At 36.7% G+C, this 21,721-nt stretch overlaps 1 protein-coding gene across 1 annotated transcript in view; it reads left to right on the top strand.

Moving 5' to 3' along the window:
• Window positions 1-21,721, top strand: part of USH2A (usherin) — a 336,721-nt gene that overhangs the window by 260,850 nt on the left and 54,150 nt on the right. The window contains exons 50-59 of the mRNA XM_026048437.1: window positions 1,662-1,885; window positions 4,233-4,443; window positions 4,716-4,913; window positions 5,519-5,673; window positions 7,448-7,646; window positions 12,340-12,447; window positions 12,992-13,175; window positions 13,877-14,034; window positions 19,708-19,866; window positions 20,987-21,149. Coding sequence (XP_025904222.1) covers window positions 1,662-1,885; window positions 4,233-4,443; window positions 4,716-4,913; window positions 5,519-5,673; window positions 7,448-7,646; window positions 12,340-12,447; window positions 12,992-13,175; window positions 13,877-14,034; window positions 19,708-19,866; window positions 20,987-21,149 — 1,759 coding nt within the window. The remainder of the gene's footprint in view (window positions 1-1,661; window positions 1,886-4,232; window positions 4,444-4,715; window positions 4,914-5,518; window positions 5,674-7,447; window positions 7,647-12,339; window positions 12,448-12,991; window positions 13,176-13,876; window positions 14,035-19,707; window positions 19,867-20,986; window positions 21,150-21,721) is intronic.

Raw genomic sequence — 21,721 nt, forward strand, 5'->3', positions numbered from 1 at the left:
CGCAACATCTGCTCGCCCTAAGTGAGTTAGTGCACGTCAGACATCTTTATGTCAGAATATCGCAGTGATGGATGCAGTCTTCAGAAAATGCTGCATAAAAATCTGGTGTGCCGTTCTGGCCATTAAGTGAAATTACTATTTAAATTAATGGCGCTGTCACAGTTTATCTGTGCAAAGAATGAACGCTGATTAGGGTATTAAGTAATTAGCAATTTATCACGCTAGAACAAGGTTGATAATAATTAAAGAAGTAATGGTTTACCAAAGAAACTAGAAAGGGAGTCACTTCTTGTTATGCGAGTGAAATCTTGGCTGAAAAATTTAATTCAGTTAAACAAAGATGAGCTTCGCAGTGAAAGAATACAGCCTTGTTTGTGTCAATAGAAAAACAGGTCATTATCAAAATTTTACTTTGCCTGTCAGAAGTCCCTCAGGGCTCTCTGAGTACTGGTACTGAATTGAGTCATTTTCTGCATTAATTTTCTCCTTATGATATGGTGGGATCCTAGGATGATTTGGAAAAATGGAGTGAGCAGAAGGAAGTATTTTCCTCTCGGAAAGCTGGTGAACCCAGTTTGATTTCTGTGAATGGAATCGGTCCTGAACATAGATAATGTATGCCAGTAACTTTACTCTTTTAAGTCATTCCAGGGATTTGAATGAAATGCTCTGAATACTTAAAATGTAATTTTCTTTATGTATGACTTTCCAAGAGAAATTTGCTATAATAAATGGCCATGAGTATAAAATTACTTCTTTTGTGTGTATTTTAAATATCTGCCTACTACAGAAATTGTTAAGTACAGATTATTTTGTAGATGTATAGCACAGCCCTGTTTTTTTGTAGGATAGGTTTGTGGCTGGATTAATAACAACATCTATTTCATCTCTAGTTTTAGAAGTGGTAGTAGCATTCAGTTCAGAGTGAGAACTTACCCCTTCACATGGTATGGAGGTCCAAAATGGTAATTTACAATTACAAAATCATGCATGTAAATCCTGGCTATGATGAGCTTTTCATTTTAAAATAAAATAGAGGAAGTCTGTGAAATTAATTTTGACAGGTTATCAGACCCACCATAGAAATTAGAATTATGTTTAGATGTTAACTTCTTCCTGTTAGAGAACTGAAACTTTAGTGTTGGTATTTAGAAAATCAGCTATTCAGTTCTATAATGTAATATTAATGTCCACTTTAAGACATTAAATATAATGTGAAACTTCTGGGGAATACCAATATTCACCGGTTGGAAGACTGCCCATATAAGGGGAAATGAATAAGACTGGAAAATATACAGAAGCTTTCTGAATTTCTACATTCTGCAGTATATCTATCTTTGACTTGCTGTGCACCATACGCAGGTATGATATTTCATAGCAGAGGTCCTTCCACAAGTCCATAAATGGTGTAAGTTGACTCTGGGGGACCCCTCTTTATTCCTACAATTTTTTTTTTTTCAAGCAGATCTAGAAGTTAGAGTTTCACTTGAGTCACTTCATAATCAGAGTTTAATCTCACTTTAGCTAATTCTTCATAATTCCAGCTGTTATCCCAGGTTGGTTTTCTGCCAAACTTGATTGTACTCTTGAGGTTTCTCCTTTCCTACCTTTGTATTTATTGTTTACATTTCATATTCAGATTTAATGTTTTGTTGTTTCAGGGATGTTCTGTTGTGGACAGGAATATGTGAATATGTCAGATACCATATGCTGCTCAGGTTCCAGTGGTGAGTCCTTAGCACATGTGAGAAAGAATGACCAAGTGCCAGTAAAATGCTGTGAGACTGAACTTATTCCAAAGAGTGAAGAATGCTGTAATGGAGTTGGATATAATCCTTTGAAATATGTTTGCTCTGACAAGATTTCAGCTGGAATGATGATGAAGGTAATTGATAGAAAATCCCTCGGTAGCTCTGATTTGACGATGGAAAGAGAAATACACTGTTCATAACTATTTTTCTACAATAGGAGTATAAAAACTCTTGTGTGCATTATTCATTTTCACATTACATCCATATTAATACCGAATGAGTTCACCATGATTGACGTTATTGCAATGAATTCTAAAGGAATTAATAATGATTAGCTGCCTCTGTGAAGTGTTGCCCGGCACTTCAGATTGGTACAGTGGCTAAAAGCTGGCATGCTGGCAGGACTGGCGTGTATGGCCAGTTTCACCACTATTCCACACTTGAGTGGAAAAGGATATTGAAGTGGCCAGTCTCAAGTATAAACAGACCATTACTTTACAATTTGGGCAGGCTATATGACTCCTAAAAATATTTATATATAAATAACAATTAAACAGTGCCATAGAAGACTGGTGGTACATTTTGGCATAAATTTAAATGAAATTTCAATAAATTTCAATGTCATAAATTATTTCAATGATTTTAATGGGATAGGTTCCTATATAACTCTTAGCAATAATAAGGATATTGTATTTTTGGTACCTTCCATATATAATAAATTGAACAATTTTTTTTCCTCATAAAAATAAACATAGGACCATAAAGACTAATTCCAACATTTTAAAGAGTGGGTAGAGATTATAGATGTGAATAGGCAGCAATTTGGACAGACTTTCAGGGCTGCTAAGTCTTTCAACTCCAGTTGAAATCAGTGAAAGTCTTCTAGTAGTGATGTAGCACCTTGCTGTTGCATCTAAGTTTTAAAAACAGTCAACTGTTATTTCATTTTTTGTTTAAGAAAATCAACCTCCAAAGCATGATGAACATATATATATATACACACACACACTGATATTTATTCATACACTTGCGTTTTAGAGAAAGTGGGTATAGGAGGAAGAGAAAGGGCTTTTGTAAATTCAACAATATGGCAATCAGATATTGTGGAATTTATCACTGAGAGAGAAAGAAAAATGGACCAAATCCAGCACCATAGAGGTGCCTTCGTATTGTTTTCATTTGCCTCCCAAGATAATACACAAATATTTCTTCCACCTTCTCCTTTTCATGTCAAGGTTTTCATGTCACTTCATTTTCAGACTGAATGAATAATTTTCTCCCAGAGCGAATCCACGCGTTGTGATGAGTCAGCTCCGGCTCCAGGCGCGTTGGTTAGTTTATGCAAGGCAAAATGGCTGACAATAGGTTAATGAATTCTGGAATATAACGTGCTCGAGCCATGCCTTGGATGCAACACATAAGCAAAGGGAACGCTTTGTAGCTCAGGAGAAGAGAGATAGCAGTGCTGCCTTTCTGATAATATGTATAGATTACTAATATTCAAAGGAGACAGGTCCCGGAGCCACGCTGTACATTATCTGTGAAAACAACTCGTCTGTATCATACATTCTTATATTGATATCTGTCACAATGTAATTTCTGTAGAAATGCAAAGTTTGGAAAATAAAATTACCTAACACTTCATAGTTATCCAACACAATAATTTCACAATGTGCATAAAGGAAGCATTAGATGTGAACTACTTGTGTTCCCATATAAAGTTTGTGGCATGATGGGCAGAAATACTTAAATCAAAGACTGCAGTACATTTCTTCCTGTAACAGCCCATGTTTTATAAGAGTTATTGTACTTTAGCTTATGGTCCAGTGGAAATCTTATTTCATGATTTTTCATAAAAATTTGTAGATGTTCAGGGTATATTTCTATTTCTGTGAATTGTTCTTCATGGGTTGAAACTTGCATCTGCCTCAACATTGATGCACGTCATCTTATTGCAGCAGAACTACTGTTTAGGAGTGCTGTGTTTGAGGCATGGTTAATACAGCTCATGAATAGGGTCCTCACTTCTCAAAAGATGCCAAGGAATTGCACAGAGCTTGTTTTCTACACAGCTGGAAGGCTGCATGGCAGGATGGGGCTTGCTACTGATTTGCCAATGGATATCGACCTTTGCAGGGATGTTCTTATGGGATAAAATCCCGTCCTTCTCGTTTGATGTTAGACTTTTCTTCTTTCTACAGACCTAACTGTTTGGGGGCCCAGTGCTTAAAGCTTGTCATGTTTTTGTGCAGGGACTCTGCAAAGAAAATTCTGTTTCTTTTAGGAAGGATTATGGAAGCTTTAATCATCAGAGAGAGTGGACAGGCCCAAGACTGAGTTTTTCATATGCTATAAATGCCAAGATACTCAGTGTGGTTGCATCACTTGTATATTGTTTAAAAACAGAGAAATACAAATAGAAGTGTTTGTAAAGAAAGGAAGATGGGGAAAATACATTGAAATTGTATGCTTGTTCTCTAGGTAAAAGAAGAATGCAAGGCTAGTGTCCTCTGTCCTTTATCCATGGAAGCAACAGCATATTGTGGAAAGTGTGACTTTGACTCTAGGGAAAATATCTGTGCATGGATAAAAGGCTCACAGAATGCTACAGAAAAGGAGACAAAGGAAGGTGTGTGTCCAGCTGAAGAGGAGATTATCTACTCAGGAAACCCAGACCAATATTCATTTACAGGTAAGGAAAAGGGCATGTCAGATTAGTGCCTTGCTAGTGTATTTAATTCATTCTAGAGAAAAAGATATCCTGAATGGCATAAAGTATTCTAATCCAATGTGAAACTGTTGTAGGGAAGTAATGTTCTTTAAGAATAATCTGTGAAATTAACTGGGTAGCAATTTCAAGAACAGCCTAACGTGCTATCACAAACATTGATAGAAGTGTTTTGATTTAAAGAAAAAAAAAACTAAAAAAAGAGAGAATATCCGTATGTAACTTTCCTTTTCTAGATCTGAACCTTGAACCTTTTGTCACATATGAGTACAGAGTGGCTGCTTGGAATAGCTATGGAAGAGGCTTCAGTGATATTAGCAGAGCAACCACTAAGCAAGATGTGCCGCAAGGTGTAAGTCCACCGAAATGGGCCAAAGTGGATAACAGGGAAGACATAATACTTCTAAACTGGGAAGAACCACTTCAACCAAATGGTATTGTTATATGTTAAAAAAATGCATATTTTGCCATTTATGACAGCGTTTCAAAATCACAAAACATTTCCTAATTACTCCCTGGCACTGAAATGTACATATGCTTAGACTTTGTAAGAAGAATTGACTGTAGATTGAGTTTGTTTTTATCATAAAAAGGTAGGTTTTAACTTTTTATAGAAAGTGAAGTAAGTCCCTAAGAAGTACCCGGAAGCCTTCCTTTGAAAATGATTATAATAATTCATTGGCAAATCTGAACAAAATTCATGTTATAAAATGTATTCTTTGGGGTTTTTGATACTCTTATTTCTTTCAGGACACTTTGGTTATGACTCTAAAACAGTGAGAAAATTTGGAATAGCTCCATTAGTTGAAATAACTTTCTTAAGAGATGTTGAGATCTACAGAGATGTTGATGTACAGGTTGAGCAGAGTAACTGTTAATTGGCATTAACTGTTTAAGTGGGACAAATGCCTTTTAAAGTGATCTAGAGATTTTGTTTAGTATTCTCTGTGTGCAGATAATGAGGTTATTCTGGTATGCTATCATGCATTTCTCAGTATTTCTCAGGTAATGAAAACAGAAAACTTTCTTTCTGGGATAGGTCTTATTACTCACTATATTATTCTCCGAAATGGAATTGAACGTTTTAGAGGAACTGAAATGAGCTTCAGAGACACGGGTGGTGTCCAGCCATATCAAGAATATTCATATCAGTTAAGAGCCTGCACTGTTGCTGGTTGCACAGACAGCAGCAAGGTTAGTGAATTGGTCTTTATGGAATTTGTGCCAGACTCTTATCAGCCAGTAGGGTAATGTAAAAATGCTTTTGGAAAGGTGTAATTTGAAGACATTAGCAAAGACTATCGAGTAACTAAGTGAAAAACATCAATAACCTTATTTGGATGCAACCACTGACAGGTGATTATTTGGAATCTTAACCTGATACAAGCAAGCTGACAAAGCAAGAAGTATCTTAATCGTAGCAAAACTGAAATTGCACTGTAGGAACTGATGTTTGTTAAGTAGGAAGCTACCCAAGAGAGAAACAGCAAAGAATGTTAAAAAGCACATTGTCTAAGGCTCAAAATTAAGTCTTTGTTTCTCCCAAAGATACTTATGGCATTTTTCTCTTGGTATTTTCTAGGCTACCTGCTTCAGCTCCAATCTATCAATTCTTTCTTACTCCAAGCCTCCTACAGACTACTTTCTAAGAGAATGCTCCATCTGTGTTACCCTTTTCTGGTTCTCACATCTGCACCTACTTCAGGCTGTGCACTCCCTTTCTGCATAGCCTGCCTGTCCTTCTGTTTTAATCATAAAGATTTTCTGCTTTCCCTTTGGCACTGTTTCATTTTCTCTTCTATTGCTTTAAATCACAGGTGCCTTTCACTAACATTACTATTTTTAACCAGCTCTAGTTTCCATTTCACAAAGCACCTGCCTTTTTCCTCATTCAGAAAAGCTGGTTCTTAAGTGACGTCTTTATCACAGTAATATCCTGACCTCTGTGGACATGAATTTCTAGGAGTGCAAGCTGAAGATTGTAGGGCAGAGATGGAGAATAATGGCTAATTCTGGTCTTTGTAATTACAATATATGTGGTATTCAAAAGCTGATTTTTTATCAAGCATTTAAATGTTTTTGTTGGTTGTGCAAATCGAAAAGGGACACTGACACAGAGAGATGGAGTTATCTCAGAGACCTCTACTTGTACACTGGTTGGGAAGCTATGTAGTCACAGGTGCTCCAACAATTAATCTAAACTAATAAATCCTTATTTCCAACTTGTCTGTAATTTAGTAGTTTACTGTTATAAACAGTGAAGCCTACAAGTATTGACTGATTCTATCAAATATGCTAAGATAGTGTGTTATGGAGAACCCATTTTGTATCTAGAGCATAATATAAATACTTTATGGTGGTAATTATAGAAAAAGAAAAGTGTTCATCAAAGTGAAAAAGGTCTGATTCACTTACTAAACCAGTGTAATTTGGAAATGCCTCTGTAGAAGTCACTAGACACTTTTTTTTCTTTCTACTTCTTTCCAGAAGAGCTTAACAAGTATTATATATTTCTAATTATTTGGTTTCTTTAGAAAAATGTGAATTTGCAAATAGCTTTGAACTGAGAGTTCAGATTGGCAGGGATATGTGGAGTTTTAGCCCCATATTTACTGGTACTTAAAATATATGAAATCAGGCAGTTAAAATGCAGAGACACTGACAAACCATATGGAAGAGAGTTATCAAGAGTTTTCAAGCAAGACAGTTTTTGTTGTTCCACCCAGTGCTATACACTGCAGCTAAAATGTGGTGAACCTGTTGTGATAAATCGTAGACATAGACTTCTATAATGTATTCAAGGTCAGATTTCATTGTGAAAAAGGAGGAAAAAAGTAACTAGTTCGCCGGGCCCTTGGTAATGATATGCCAGGCCAAACAACATTTTAAAACAAAAGTGACGTTCTCATTGATCATGGTATCTAGTGTACTATTACGTTAAATTGCTGTTTAATTCATATGTCTTCAGGTAGTTGCCGTCACTGTTCAAGGAGTCCCAGAGAGTGTTCAGCCACCAGCAGTCAGTGCTTTGAACTCAACAGCATTACATGTAAGCTGGATTGCACCCAAGAAACCAAATGGTATCATCAGAGAGTACCAGATCAGTCAAGTCGGGAAAGGGGTGATACACACTGACACTGCAAGCAAAATGCAGCATACAGTATCAGGTAAGGAGGCAAAGCTCTCTGAGAGGATAAAGTCCTGTCCTTAAGATATAAGATATTATTAACATATTGACACTGCCACTTGTCAGTATATTTGCAGCTTTGTACACAGTTTAGAAGTGCTTTGTCCTGACTTCACATATCTTAAACTTGTTTTCTTCAGACTCTTTCGTTCCTGGGTATTATTTGATAAAATTTTAATGGTTCTAACTTGCAAATTCTAAAATAAATCTGTCTAACTTGATTCCAGTGCATTCTTTGTGGTAATCCTGAGATGCCATATAGTCTGTGTACGCTTGTCCTGCTTTCACTCAGATCCAGCTCTGGTTTACCTATAGTAATGTTTAGTAATATGGTTGAAGTCACAGGTCTGCTGTGAATATGCAGTGTATATTCACACTTGCTCTTGTGCAAGAACAAGAAGCTTCTAGTACTTCATGGCTGAGACAAATAGAAAGGAAAACAGAAGGCAGAATATTCTGGACTCAGACTGTGAAGCAAAATTTTACTTGGAAATATTTCTGTTAAATGTAAGAGGGGAAGATTAACTTTGGGGGATTTTTTTTTTCAGCCTTTGACAGAGGTCGCTGTCAACTTCTTTTATTGATCAATTTGAGGATTCTGGGTAGAAAAGTTGGAGATTCATATTACAGAAACTACATGATAGCCACTCAAAGAACAAAAGTTGGCTTAGGACAAACCTATACAGCATATCTGTCATAAGTTTTTATTGCAAACAACACATTTTTTCTTACCAGTTGTAAGGTGGAGGAAATAAAGTTACCTCCTGAGAAGTGAGGGCCTGTTTCCTTTTTGTGTGCTTCTTCCACTAAGCCATGGTCCATGCTGCCATGTTGAGCTAGGAGCGAAATAAGTGATCATTCCTCCTGACAGCCATAATCAAATCTTGTGTTTTTTTCTGCAGGAGCTTCCTTCGGTAATAACATAGAATTGATGGCAGTGATTTTGCAATGTGCATAATTATTGCTCTCTAAATTCAAAGAATGAGCTAAAACAATCAAATTTATTTCATATATAATCTCAAATGTTTGAACTAACTATTGTCTTATCCCCTGTGGAGATATGTTTTGATTTCCTCATCTTCTCTCATCTTCTTTTATTCTTTTTTTTCAAAAACATTTGCTTTTCCCTGAGCAGCAGTTGAACATTAATGAAGCTGTAGTGTTAGTCTTTCCTGAGACTTTGAATCTAGGGCCACGCAAATAACAGACGAGAAGGCTAGCACCTTGCCACTGCACCATTGTCTTGCTGCTTATTTTTAATTACATCAAAGCTTTGGAAACATGATCCCACAAATGCTTTGTGGGAATAGCAGTGAATGTGCTCATCATGTGAAATCCATAAATTGCTTATAATCCTCTCAAGATGTTAAAAAAAAAGCATTAAGTAATTGAAGACAGGAAGTTCTCAGTTAATTATTTAGAGGTGTTATCAATGCTTTAAGCAAACTGAAGCATTTTCTGCTATCTCACTGAGTTGAATGCCACAGGGACCTAGGGGCAGCAGCCATCATCTTCTCATATTCTCTAATGCAAACAGCACATGGCAGCTTGTCAATAAAAGACCTTTTTATATCATTTATTACTGAACACTTCCACTACCCTGTACAGAACAATTTGGATGACAGTTATGGCATTGTTTCACTTTGTGTTACTACTGCTTTACAAATGGGACTGCTAACGCTCCGCACTGGAGGCCAGGCAGAGGGTAACAGTGAAGAAAATAATTAGGGGAGTTTTAAAAGAGAGCTTAGAGTGCCCTCTTCAGCACCAGCAATAGGTCTGAAGCAAGGAGTCTTCTCAACTGCCATTTTTCCATAGACTAAAGATCATACCCCAGATAAGAGACTTGATCAAGAATATGTACGATCAGTCATGTTTGGACAGGCTGCCCAGAGAGGTTGTGGAGTCTCCTTCTTTGGAGATCTTTAAAACCCGCTTGGATGCAGCCCTGTGCCACGTGCTCTGGGTGACCCTGCGTGTGCAGTGGGGTTGGACTCGATGACCTCTGAGGTCCCTTCCAACCTTGGGCATTCTGTGATTCTATGATTCTATGTTTAAGTAAGAACCAGGCATGAAATAAATAAGACTCGAGGCACTGATTGGTGCCTGAGCTTGAGATTCTTTCATTAAAAATGTTCTCCTTTCAGGTTTGTGAAAAATGGAGATTCAGCTGTGTTGTCATTGGTCAAGCCTATGGCCATTGCAGCTCTGAATCGTTAGTAGCTTTTATCTTAAGGAAGCTCTGGGAGTTGAGGAGTTGCAAGAGGCTTTGGTCACCTAACTGACATCCTCCCGAATAAAATTCATGTGCTGGGACCCAGGAGCATTAGCCTGGAAGCTAATTACTGTCCTTGTTCCAGCTCTGTCCACAGATGAAGACAAACAGTGTCAGAACCAACTGATTGGCTAATGAGATGATGCAGTTTTAAGAAAGTATTTTGCAGCCCTTTTGGAAAAAAACAAATGCTGCAATAATAAAATAGACTGCAAAGCTTAAAAATAAAAAAACAACCCATAGACTAAGGAAGAGAAGGAGGAGAGTATCCTCTAGTGAACAGTCAAATAAAGAAATCGGGACAGTGAGAAGCTGTTTATGTTTCAAGATTAGCTTATTTGTTATTTTTAATATTAATCACACACAGAGATTTGCGCAAAGATTTTCGAAGCACATACAAGACAAGGCCTTTAATGCAATGCTTTAATAATCAAGGTAAAAATTTGCTCTAACTAGCTACTTCATGTATGAGTAGAGGATTCAGGTATCAGAATTCGGCCAATAAATTTAGGAAAACCATGTGTTTTTTTTTAACATTCATTTTTCTCTTTAAAGTGTAGTTGTAAATGAGTATTGCTTTATTATGCATGTTTCCTTTAAAAGTGAACATGACTCCCTTTAGGGGAATTCAAGCAATTTGTTGCCACAGTAATCTTTTCTGTCCTGAAATGTTAAATACTTGGCTTTCCTCCATGCCTTTGCCTCTCTCTGGTCTGCAACTGTCATTTCCTCCCTTCTTACTTTTATACCGAGTGTTCAGATGATTTTTCTTCTCTCCCAGTTCATGGTTAGGTTAAGTCAGGGCTGTCCCTCTCAGTCATCTGCTTATTTTCTCCCCTTCATGTCTTGTGCAATTTGTAAGCACACTGCGTGTTTTCCATTCACTTCCATACATAACAGTTGCTTATTATTTCTCTATATTTGCATCTAATATATGTTTATTAAAATAACTCATTCCTGGCTATAAACAAAGATTTATTTATAAACAAAGCTCTTGCCCATTTATTTTTTTCTTGATGATGAACTGCATTGTGCTTGAAGTATTTACAGTTAGGCACACGAGCTACATCAGAAATATGTTATTTAGGTCACAGAGAAAAGCACTTAAAATCTGACTTGTATGATCCTGGTGAACTCACCTATATAATCCTAATTCAGCCTCTTTTGCATAAGCATGATGAGACAGCCTATGTTACAGAATGACTTGCTCATTTATACACAGTAGTGCTGTCCCGTTCAGGGCAGTAACTGCCTCTGCCAGTGGAGAATAAAAAGCATCTAGGTATACAGGATTGTTGCCTCCGTTCTTCCCAGGATTGCCAGGGAGTCTCAGCATGGGCAGCCCTTGTTCTGAACCTGCTGCTAACAAAACCCCCAAGCCCCCTGTCAGCCCATTTGGGGCCATCAGTGCTGTGATGCCACAGCAGCGCGGACTCCAGCACGGCCTAGCCCCCATGGGCTTGCTGGCCCACTGGGAGCCTTTGAATTGGGTCGAGTTGGGTGCCCTTGGGTGGTTTGGATACCGAACACCACTCTGCTTGAGTCCTGAAGACCTCTCTCCGTCCTTTTCTGGCAACCTGGATTAGAGAGATACAAATAATGGTGCATGGGACAGCACGGAAAAGAGGCAGCCTCTGAATTAAGGCAGCTGACTTATGTTCTGGCTCTCCAGGGCTTTCATCTCTGTTGGAGCTGCGCACTGTGTGATACCAAGGAAGGCACATCTCAGGCTTTCACAAGTTGTCATGACTATGTATTCTGGACATCATGCCTGAGAGCTGGGGGTCTGAACTGCTAAACTATGAGCTCGCAGAGCTGTGGCTTAGGGCAGAAGAGGTGGTGCTCTAATATAAGGCTCTGTGAGATACCAAACTGCTATGGATGTCAGTGAAGGATGGAATATCTGGGCCAAGCACATAGAGATGCCCAATTTTAAAGAAGTTTGTACAGCTTTAAGTGTGGTTCTGAAACAAAAAGCACTGTAGAGACTGGGTAAATTCTCATCTAGTTAATCTGGTCTGACCTCTGGGATGTGTGACTGTGCTGCATGTGTAGCTTCATTTATTTAAGTCTGATTCAAGTATATCTAGATGAGCAGTATCCATAGAACTACTGTAGTGCAAACATGTTCATGAATTGCTTTGTCAGGCCTTTTGATGAGAAGATACGTGTTTAAATTAGCGAGGTACTCCTACTTCTGTATTAATTAAATGGTAACAAAAAATAGTTCATATTTTAAACTTGTGAAAATACTAAAAGTTAACTTTCCCTTAAGGTTTTTTTTTGTTTTTTGTTTTTTGTTTTTTGTTTTTTGTTTTTTTGTTTTTTTTTTTTACTGACATAATTTTTGGAATGCTTTATGTCAACCTCTTAGTCTAAACTTCATTTTTTTTTCTAGGTCTGCAGCCATACACCAATTACAGCTTCACGCTTACTGCATGCACGTCTGTTGGGTGTGCTTCTAGTCAGCCACTTTCTGGTCGAACGTTGCAAGCTGCTCCTCATGGTAATAGAAAAAGTATTTTTGCAAGATTGCAAAAAGATGGTCACTTGTATTTTGTAACCGTTGAAAAGGGAAAAAACAATTGACATGAAGCTTTCATGTGTAAAAGTGCTCAGGAGAGAGAACTTGTCCCTTTTTTGGGAATATTTATGTTCAACACTCTCTTTATACTGGTGTGCTTTATTTCTGCTTTGTTTTTGTGACATTTTTCCAAGTTCATCTTTAAATTAGTAGTGGTTAAAGTTAACAGATGTTTATCTTAACAAAACTAAACCCCAAATATGCAGAAACTCATGGTCAGGAAAAGGCTGCAGCCATTGGCCTCATACTCCATTAACCTGTACCTTGTCTAGTTACTTAGATTTAGTGTAGGTTAAATTCAAAATGTATGTTAAATTCTGTCATTCTCTCCAGCAATGTTTTATGCTTATGTTACATTGCTGAAAGACACAGCATAATACATGGGAAGGCAAAGAACTTTGTAGTTAAAATATAGTTAAAATTAGGTGTAATGTAGTAAAACACAATGTCCCTGTGCTATTAACAGGAGTATGGCCCAAACCTCATCATATCGTGGTCAGTTCCACAGAAGTGGAATTATATTGGAGCGAACCTACAAAACCCAACGGACTCATTACTCAGTACCAATTATTTCGTGATGGAGAGCAGGTTTTCTTGGGTGGCGGTCATGACATGAATTTCACAGATGCTAACCTGCAGCCTAACAATAGGTAAGACATGAAAAAGATCTATAATAGTAAGCAAACTGTTCAAAATGTATAATTACCTTTTTTTTTTTTTTTTTGTGAAATGCACAAAAATATATGTTGCTATTTTTAATAGGAGAAAGATCTCCTATTAGTTAATTTCTTAGAGACTGGTACAGAACACTTGCATGAGGTTCCTGGTATTGGCTTGCCCTGCTCAAATGACATCTCTTTTGTTCTTTTTCTAAGTCATGATTACTCTAAGGTGGGATGAAATTTTTTTCCCTCGGGGGGTGATGTGCTTGGTTGTCTTTTTTTCTCTTCATGGACTATACGCAGTAAGGTTTAAGTCCATACGTAGCAGAAAGAGCTGTACAGAGTTTATGATAATTTTGTGAATATTGGCTCAAAAATAGCAACTGTTAATATTATTAAGCATATTATTAAGCTGTTCTGAAATTGTTTTTGACAGTTTCTTTGGCCAATGCCTTTATTCTTTATTTAATCTATTGTGAATTTTAGCATAAAAAGTATTAGCCTAGTAAGCAGTCACTTTGCTCATCTTAAGCAATCTTCAAGGTGAAAATTTTTGCTAGCACAGTATTTATAGTATCCATTATATAGTCTGTTCACTTCAAATTGAGAAAAAGGGAAATGTTCTAATACAGATATGCCTAAAGCTTCTAATTGTAGTATCTACTGATTCTCTTTTTGTGTTTGCGCAGATATGTTTACCAGCTGGAAGCCAGCACTTGGGGTGGCAGCAACACTAGTGATAAATACGTTGTACAAACACCAGTAGGAACACCAGATAAAATTCGTGTCCCATATAATGTCACAGTAATTGATGCATATTCTATATTTCTAGCTTGGGAAATGCCAGGTAAAAACATGTTTCTATGTAGTACTATGTAGCAAAATGAAGGGATGGAAAAATTAGGATATTTGGGCAGGCAACTGAGCAATTCTGGGTTTTGGTGTCTTTTTTTTTTTTTTTTTTTTGTGTGTGTGTGTGTGTTTAGTTTTAGCATTTGTATGATTTAAATAATAAATCATTTGTATGATTTAAATAAAGCTGCTACTTCCTCTAGACATATTCTTTTATAACATTGACATGTATACTTGATATGGGTATTGTGAGGAGTAGCTAGTCGAAAGTCGGTGTACTAATTTGATCTTGTAAATTATTACTGAGCAGAAGTATTATAGAAAAGAACAATTACTTTGAAAATAAGTTTTCTCTTCAAACTAGCTTGGAATATTGCTGAGGATAAACGTTTTGGGTTGCTGATGTCTTGGTAGCTATACTGTCAGTTAAAATGCCAACTTGACCTGCAGGTGTTCGGTGCTGCCCTCTTTCAACAAAGGTATGAGAGTGTAATGCAGAAATCCTGTGCTTCCGCTGACCTGAAATAACAAATTTAATTCAGCATGACACCATGGAGTTCTGTGGATCTATTATCTTGCAGGTTTCTTTGCAGATTTTTTTTTTCAGAAATAGTTTTCTTCCTTTTTTCTCTTCTTCTCAACATTACCAAATTGTCTTGGCCTGCCAGAGAGGTAGGCGAAAAATGAGTTATTGAGTAATAGTGTCTTTTTGTGTTAGAGACTGTGTTCCATTTCATAAAGGTAGCTCACGGGTTAAGTAATATGTTTTACTGATAGATAAAAATGATATGATATAGTTACTGTGGGACAATGAAAGCAATGTAAATGGACATTTGTTTTCTAGTGTAATTCATCTTTAGCAAAGTATTTTCCAGTTTATAGGTATTTGCTTTCTTTTCAGCTAAAATTGTCATGTTTTTAGGAACTTCAGGCATGCTTGTATTCTACAGTAACTACAGTATGTGTTTTATCAATTAATTCTCTCAGGGAAATTTTTAATGTCTCTTCTTCCAAATTATTTAAGATATTCTCATCTTGCAGAGCAGCCACAGTAGAGTCAATGGCATTAACAATAAAGTCACCTAGAAAACGTATTTTGCCTTCAAGGCTGGGATAGCAAGCATTGTGGCAGTGCTTAGCAGCATTCACCGTACCCATTTAAGCAATGATTAATAAATCTATAATACCCTCAGCTGTCAATCTTTTAGTTTTCAGAAGCACAAAATCCATTATAGAAATGCTATAATATATGAAAAAGATTAAAATCTTAAATTAAACTTTTCCCCCTACTGCCTGAAAGGATTTAGAACCCAGCAGAAGGCAGGTGAATTCGAGTGGCATATAATCTACAGTTGATTTTATTGGAAAATGACTCATCCTGTATTATAGTTTTGATAATAAATATAATTTAAGGTCCAAAATATTCAGCAACATTAAAAATAGATTTAAAACATAAGACTATATTGGAAAAGCATAGACTTTTAAAAAGTGGGGTACTTGCTAGGAAAACTTGCCATTGTTGTTCTAGATCTCTTATTCTCCAGCTTTGTCAACTACTGTTACCCACAGTAGGTTACAAGCCTGCATGGACAATAAGGCTCTGTGTAGTTTGTTTTGTTATTTTGGAATTAAGATTTTATAAAAGGACTCATATGTTCCTCAAGCCACATGGATCAGAGAGAGGCATAAGGAGGAGACTGGATGCTGTGACCCTGCAGAGGATCTATGTTTAATGTGTTCATACAGCTGCAGGGATCAGTGCCCCCAGGCAGGGATGGGGACGTGTCCTTCTTCCCAGGTGCTGAATGTTCTCCAAACATCTACGTCACCTTCCTGATTCAATTCTTTCCTCCCCAACTCTCCTTTATAGTACAAATTCTTTAGGTATACAAATAAGAAAAAAAAGGACTGCTTCATATATTCATTTTGAGTTTGACAGGAGAACAAAAAAAATGCTTTTCTATTTTCAGGTTTGCTAGCTAATTTTCCTCCCAGGAATGGGGTATAGTAGAACAGCAGAGAAATATTCTTACTGCTAAAATAAACCTTGTGTGCAGAAGTGTAGATGCATGGTGAAACTATGAAATGAATTTCTGACCCTTCATAATCCTGCTTTATGTGTCTTCTGAGAACTTTGTGCTCTTATTGTAGTAGTAGTAAGACGTTGGGAGAAATGCACATGGAGATTTCCTTCGAGGTTCTGATCTTCTAGCATGGCATACATCCCATTAACAGCTCCTATGCATCCCTACCTATGGGATCAAAGAAATTGTCAGCTCAGTAGGATTAGTCTGAAGAGTCTTCAGCTTGTTATCTTTATTTATGTCATTGTGCAAAGTAATTACTTTTTGGAACCATTTTTAATACTTTTTGGATCTGATTTTTGTTATTTTACTATATTGAAATAATGACTTTAATTATAGGTATTGGCGGTCACTTCTGGAGGAGACAGTTGTTTTAATTGATATCCTCCACAGGAGAGAGGAAAAAAAAAAAAAGAAGAAAGCTTTTTATTAAGAAAATCTTGATGGGCGAGTGGTCATAGTGTCTTCCTGTCTGTGGACATCAGGGATCCTTTGGCATTTGATCTGCTTATCTGCTGTAAGAAATTTGGATCAAATGTTTAACTTCAGGTTTAATTACGAGCATCATATTAGGCAGAGCTTTCTTTTGGGTAGCTTCAATTATGATTGTTACAACATAAACTATGTATCTAAGTCTTACAACTTTACGGATATATAGTGTTTCAAAACTCCTGACTTAGCTAAACAGCAAGGCGGCCAAGCAGTGGTTAAAGTGATGGATTCACAAAAATTATTTGATACACCTCACTCATTACAGAATATAGGACTTTATTTTCTGAAATAGGTATCCCATTATCTTGTGTTGCATTGCCTCAGCGCACAGACCTCAAATGTACGGTACATTTCACTGATATGCTGCAGAAGGATGTGTTAGAGTTATTATGGAACAACTATTAGTAGCATGGGTTGAAGCAGAAAAGCTGAATGAAAAAAACCCATAAATCTCCCAAGGCATATCCATAAATGTTATTGATAGGTAGGCAGGTAGCCATCCTGCATTTCATCTCATTGACCACTTCACTGTCCCTAACCACGGACCTGATCCTTCCGAATGTCTTTGATTGCTGGTAAGGCCATGAAAGATGAACATGCTCAAAAGATGCAAGATTCTGTCCTCTGCTGCTGGGTTCTTTGCTTCATTTGTCAATGACCGTTTGGATTAAAACATCCCCTTTCATCACGCTGGAGTATTCACTCTGTCAGCATCTGAGTATGCTCGACATTCAGAGAGTGATGATTGCATAATGGTTGCATAACATATCTGGATTCCTGTTTGCTGCAAACTTGTTGGGTTCCCATCTGGTATTTGGGAACATATTTATTTGTCTTTTAGCTTACCTTCCCCATCTCATGTGGTTTCTATTTTATTTCAGAGGACTAATCAAGCTGGTTTAACAGATTGCTCTGACTTTTGCTAAGCCAGTGGATTAATTTGGTCCTTAGCGTGAATTGCTGTATTCTCTATGTCAGTGTAAGCCAAATTTTTTCCATGTCCAAAGTTGTGGGCAGCATCTCCAGCTTTTACTGTCCTGCACAGACTTGCTGTGAACACTTGACACAATCGGAATAAGACAACTGGATTATAACTTAATTTAAATAATTATGCAGCTAAAACATTTTTGATTGTGTGAAGTTTAATGTTAAAATGTTACTTCCTGATTTATTCTCTTACTTGGTTTTAACTAAAAAAAAGACATTCCTATTTTGGTATTTCTTGACTGTAAATTAAGCAGTTTAATTATTTTGCATTAATTGATGTGTAGTCTTTCATCATACTAAGTTTTCCAGTAAATTGTAACAATTGACTTCAAATAGATTTTTGGTCACTATTCTGTAAAAACAGGCCAATGCTTTATTTTCTCAATTCTAAGCATCTTGTGCTGCAAATTCTATTTTATGAGCTACCCTAGTTTTGAAATAAACAGGGCCGTCAAACTTAATTTGCAGAGTTTTGCACAGAACTGTCCATTAAACATTATCCAAATATGCCCACAAAAAAACGAGGTTTAGTTTGATTGACTTGTCCCATTGCAAAGTGTGCACCTGCTGTGAAATGAAGTCGGAGAGGAAAAAAGTAGAATAATTTAACTTTTTTATTTGTAAAGATAATCAGGGTTTTTCTGATTACATCTTAACTTCATAAATGTTAAATAACCTATTAGCATCTAGTTGTTGTAAATTATGAAAAAGAGTATTGCTGGGAATATTAACCAACTAAATCCTTGTTCTTTAGTGAACATGAAAATGTGTTATGGCAGGTTGTCATTGTGCTCATGGTAACTTTGACACCAAATAACAAAACTGCCATTTGCACTTAGGGTAAATTGGTTCACTTGTGCTTTTACGGTTCCTTTTATTCTGACATAAATTTATGAACTCTGGAACTAACCAAGTCGTGTGGTTTCCCAGCTGACTTTAACAAATATGCCCATTTCATTTCCTTCAGTCATCAGAACACACAAGGTAGTAGTTTCAGACTGGCTGCAGATGCTGAAGGGTATTCTGAAACAGGCAAAGCTTTTTTGACAAGTTTCTGTATTGTATAAGAATATTTTTCATTTTTTCAGCTTATAAAGTGATCTTTTGATGTTAGCCTCTGATGAATGCTGGGAGAAATTTCCACCAAATGCTGGTTTGCTTTTTTTCAGGGCATTTACTTAGATTTATTTGTAATTTCATGCTCACTTCCTGAGATATTTTTTTTTCTGATGAGCATATTTACTCTTGGTGTTAGTTCTAATATATTTGCAGCAGTTAGAAGAATTTCAAGGTTTGGGAAGGGGGTTAAAAAGAAAAAAAAGTGAGAGGACCATCATGAGAAGATCCAGGAATCTGTGCCAGTCATTCTGAGGGGATGGCATATGGCTTAGCTTGTTCTGTTGGAATAATTGATTTTCCAGCTTCTCAAGAGAACTGGAAAACTAGGAAGTGACAGGAATGGAAGAGGAATAGAAAGGAGAAATGTTTGAATTAAAACAAGCTGGCTAAAATTTTCATTTCTATTTAGCTAAAATTAAAACAATATGTTTCATATCAACTGAAATTTTATATTTTTATATATTTACAGACATATTTGGGTTCTGGCTACTGTGTTACACTTTGCTAGTAAAGTGGGATAAGATGATGAGAAAAATTCAAATACCGCTGCTGGGCTAATGCGGGTTTATTTGCTAAATTGTGGCATTTTAGTTGTTTGATCATACGACTCAATACATAAAAAAGCATGGTGTTTAGTAGCTGTCACTTTGAACTCGCCTCCCAGATAAAGAAATAACTGAACAGATGCCTGCTTCCCAGTGAAAAGTTCCACTCCCTTTCCCAGAGGTGGCAATAGTACCACTTGCCTTGGTTGAAGTGGATTTTGATTTTTTTATTGTCTTTAGAACTGTAATCTCCATATTCTAGTTGTGATCTGCAGATGGATCTGTTTCAATTTATATTTAAATGGGTTCGGTGTCTGAAAGAGTAGGCAAAAATCTCAAGAGGGACTGGAACTTAAAATTGCATGTGGTGAACGCCTCTTTGAATTTGTCCTGCACTGTTAGTATTTCAGATAATCACTGGTCATCTCTCATTCACAACAGGGCTGTTCATTGTCAATGTGCCTGTGGAATACAGTATCTTACTAAACGCAAGCAGTCCTGCTCTGCTGGTGAAGCCAGTAGGTCAGGCTCATTCTGTTTTTGTGGATGGCCTAGATCCCTTCACCCTGTATGAGATAAGGATACAAGCATGCCAGAATGGTAAGATGATTTTAAATGACTCATTTCTGTGCCTGGAAGAGAATGGAAATTTGCCAAATAGATTCAGCTCTGCAACATGGAGAGCTCAAATCTTATTTCTAAAATGGTGTGAAATGTTTATCTAGTAAAAAGAAAGCTTAGCACAGAATGGAGCATTAAGTATTTCTCCATGTTATATCATTAATACTTTAGTATTTTAAAAGGAGATAAAAATATTTTGGGTAATATACACCATTTCATTAAAAGCTCAATGCAGATAGCTTAATAATATTTGAAAATGTGCCTACAGAGCGAAGTCATTTCTGTAGCAGTTCATCTACAAGAAGTGGTAGTCATAAGGATGCAAGAGAAGAGCCCCAATACTACATAATCCAATGGAAATACATCTTTCTAAAATGACAACTAGGAATTAGTTCTCTTCTCTCCTGCACTGGTGTAAATCAGGAATAGCTCATCAGTACAGTTGCACTGATTTAAATGAGCGTTTAATAATGCAATGAAGTTAAATGAGGCACCATTTCAGTGGGAGCTTCTTTACTCCACATTCATCTGTTTTCACTGTATTATCTGTTATTTCTGGTAGATTACTTCAGAAATGCTCAGTTCTGAACTTCATCTCATATAAAAGTTTATGCTAATGGGAGAAATAAAAGAATTCTATGACTCCTGTCATAGCATGTCTGTGACATCCAAATTGGATAATCCTCAGATTTCTATCCAAAGTTTTCATTATTTTAAGCTTCTTACCTCAATATTTATATTACTGCTCTGGGAAGACTGTTATACATTCAACAGGCAGTTATGGGAGCCCAGGGGGCTTTATCTGGGTCATGTAAGAGTTGTGGTTTGACACTGACAGTGTCTGAAAGGACTTTCTAATAACACTAACACGGGAAAGAATCCTTAACCAGCAAGTGTTTTAGTGTATGTATTTCTGTTTCAACAAAATCATGAAGTGTTCTCTTGTACTGTTTCTTTGTAAGATTTGCTGCTTTCATCCACTAAATGCAGCCAATAGTTCAACTTGAAATTGGTTTTTTTCTCAAACTTTGAATTTTGAAAACCACCATTTTTGTTGAGGAAGAAGCTGCCATCTCTAGGAAAATTTCTGGTTCTGTAGGTGGCTGTGGAGTGGGTGGCCGAACATACTCAAGAACTGCTGAAGCACCTCCAAGAGAAATGAGCCCACCCATCATTAAAGCAACTGGGTCTGCGCGCATAGAAGTGAGATGGTCACCACCTAAGAAACCAAATGGCATCATTACTAACTACTTTATTTACAGGTAAGTGCTTTTATCTCCTCAGGTTTTCTAGTCTTATTAAGGTGTACACTTCAGTACTCTTTGATATATATTATCAGGTGAAAATCAAATGTAGACATAAATAGTAAAGTTTGCCTGGTTTATTGTCTCCTATCTACTAAGGCAAGACACTAGTCTGTTGGTGTAAGGGTTGAGAAAAAGAGCTAAGACAAGAATCATAATCCTCAAATAAAAATGACAAAAAGTCATTTGAGACAAAAAGGTGAAAATATTTTTTAAAAAATCGAGACAGACAAAATTGAAAGATAGATTACCTTAGAGTGTGTTTACCCAGGCTAATAGACATTCAATCCTTTGTGACAGACAATTGAAGAATTTGAAATGGAAACAAGAGTTACTGAGTATTGCTGGAAAGATTTTCAGAGCCCCAAATGGTATCTGGGTTCTTAACACAGATCAATTTTAAGAGCAGAATTATGTTCCTATTTGTGAGTAATTAATCTGGAGTACAATAATAGTGTCGCTCTATTTTCTACAATCTCTCCATTAAATAATGTCTATTTTGTTTCTTGGAGCTGCCCTGCCTAGGTGCC

The sequence above is a fragment of the Nothoprocta perdicaria genome, unplaced genomic scaffold (genome assembly GCF_003342845.1).
Source record: "Nothoprocta perdicaria isolate Ctin4 unplaced genomic scaffold, notPer1 scaffold_54, whole genome shotgun sequence".
NCBI classification, from domain to species: domain Eukaryota; kingdom Metazoa; phylum Chordata; class Aves; order Tinamiformes; family Tinamidae; genus Nothoprocta; species Nothoprocta perdicaria.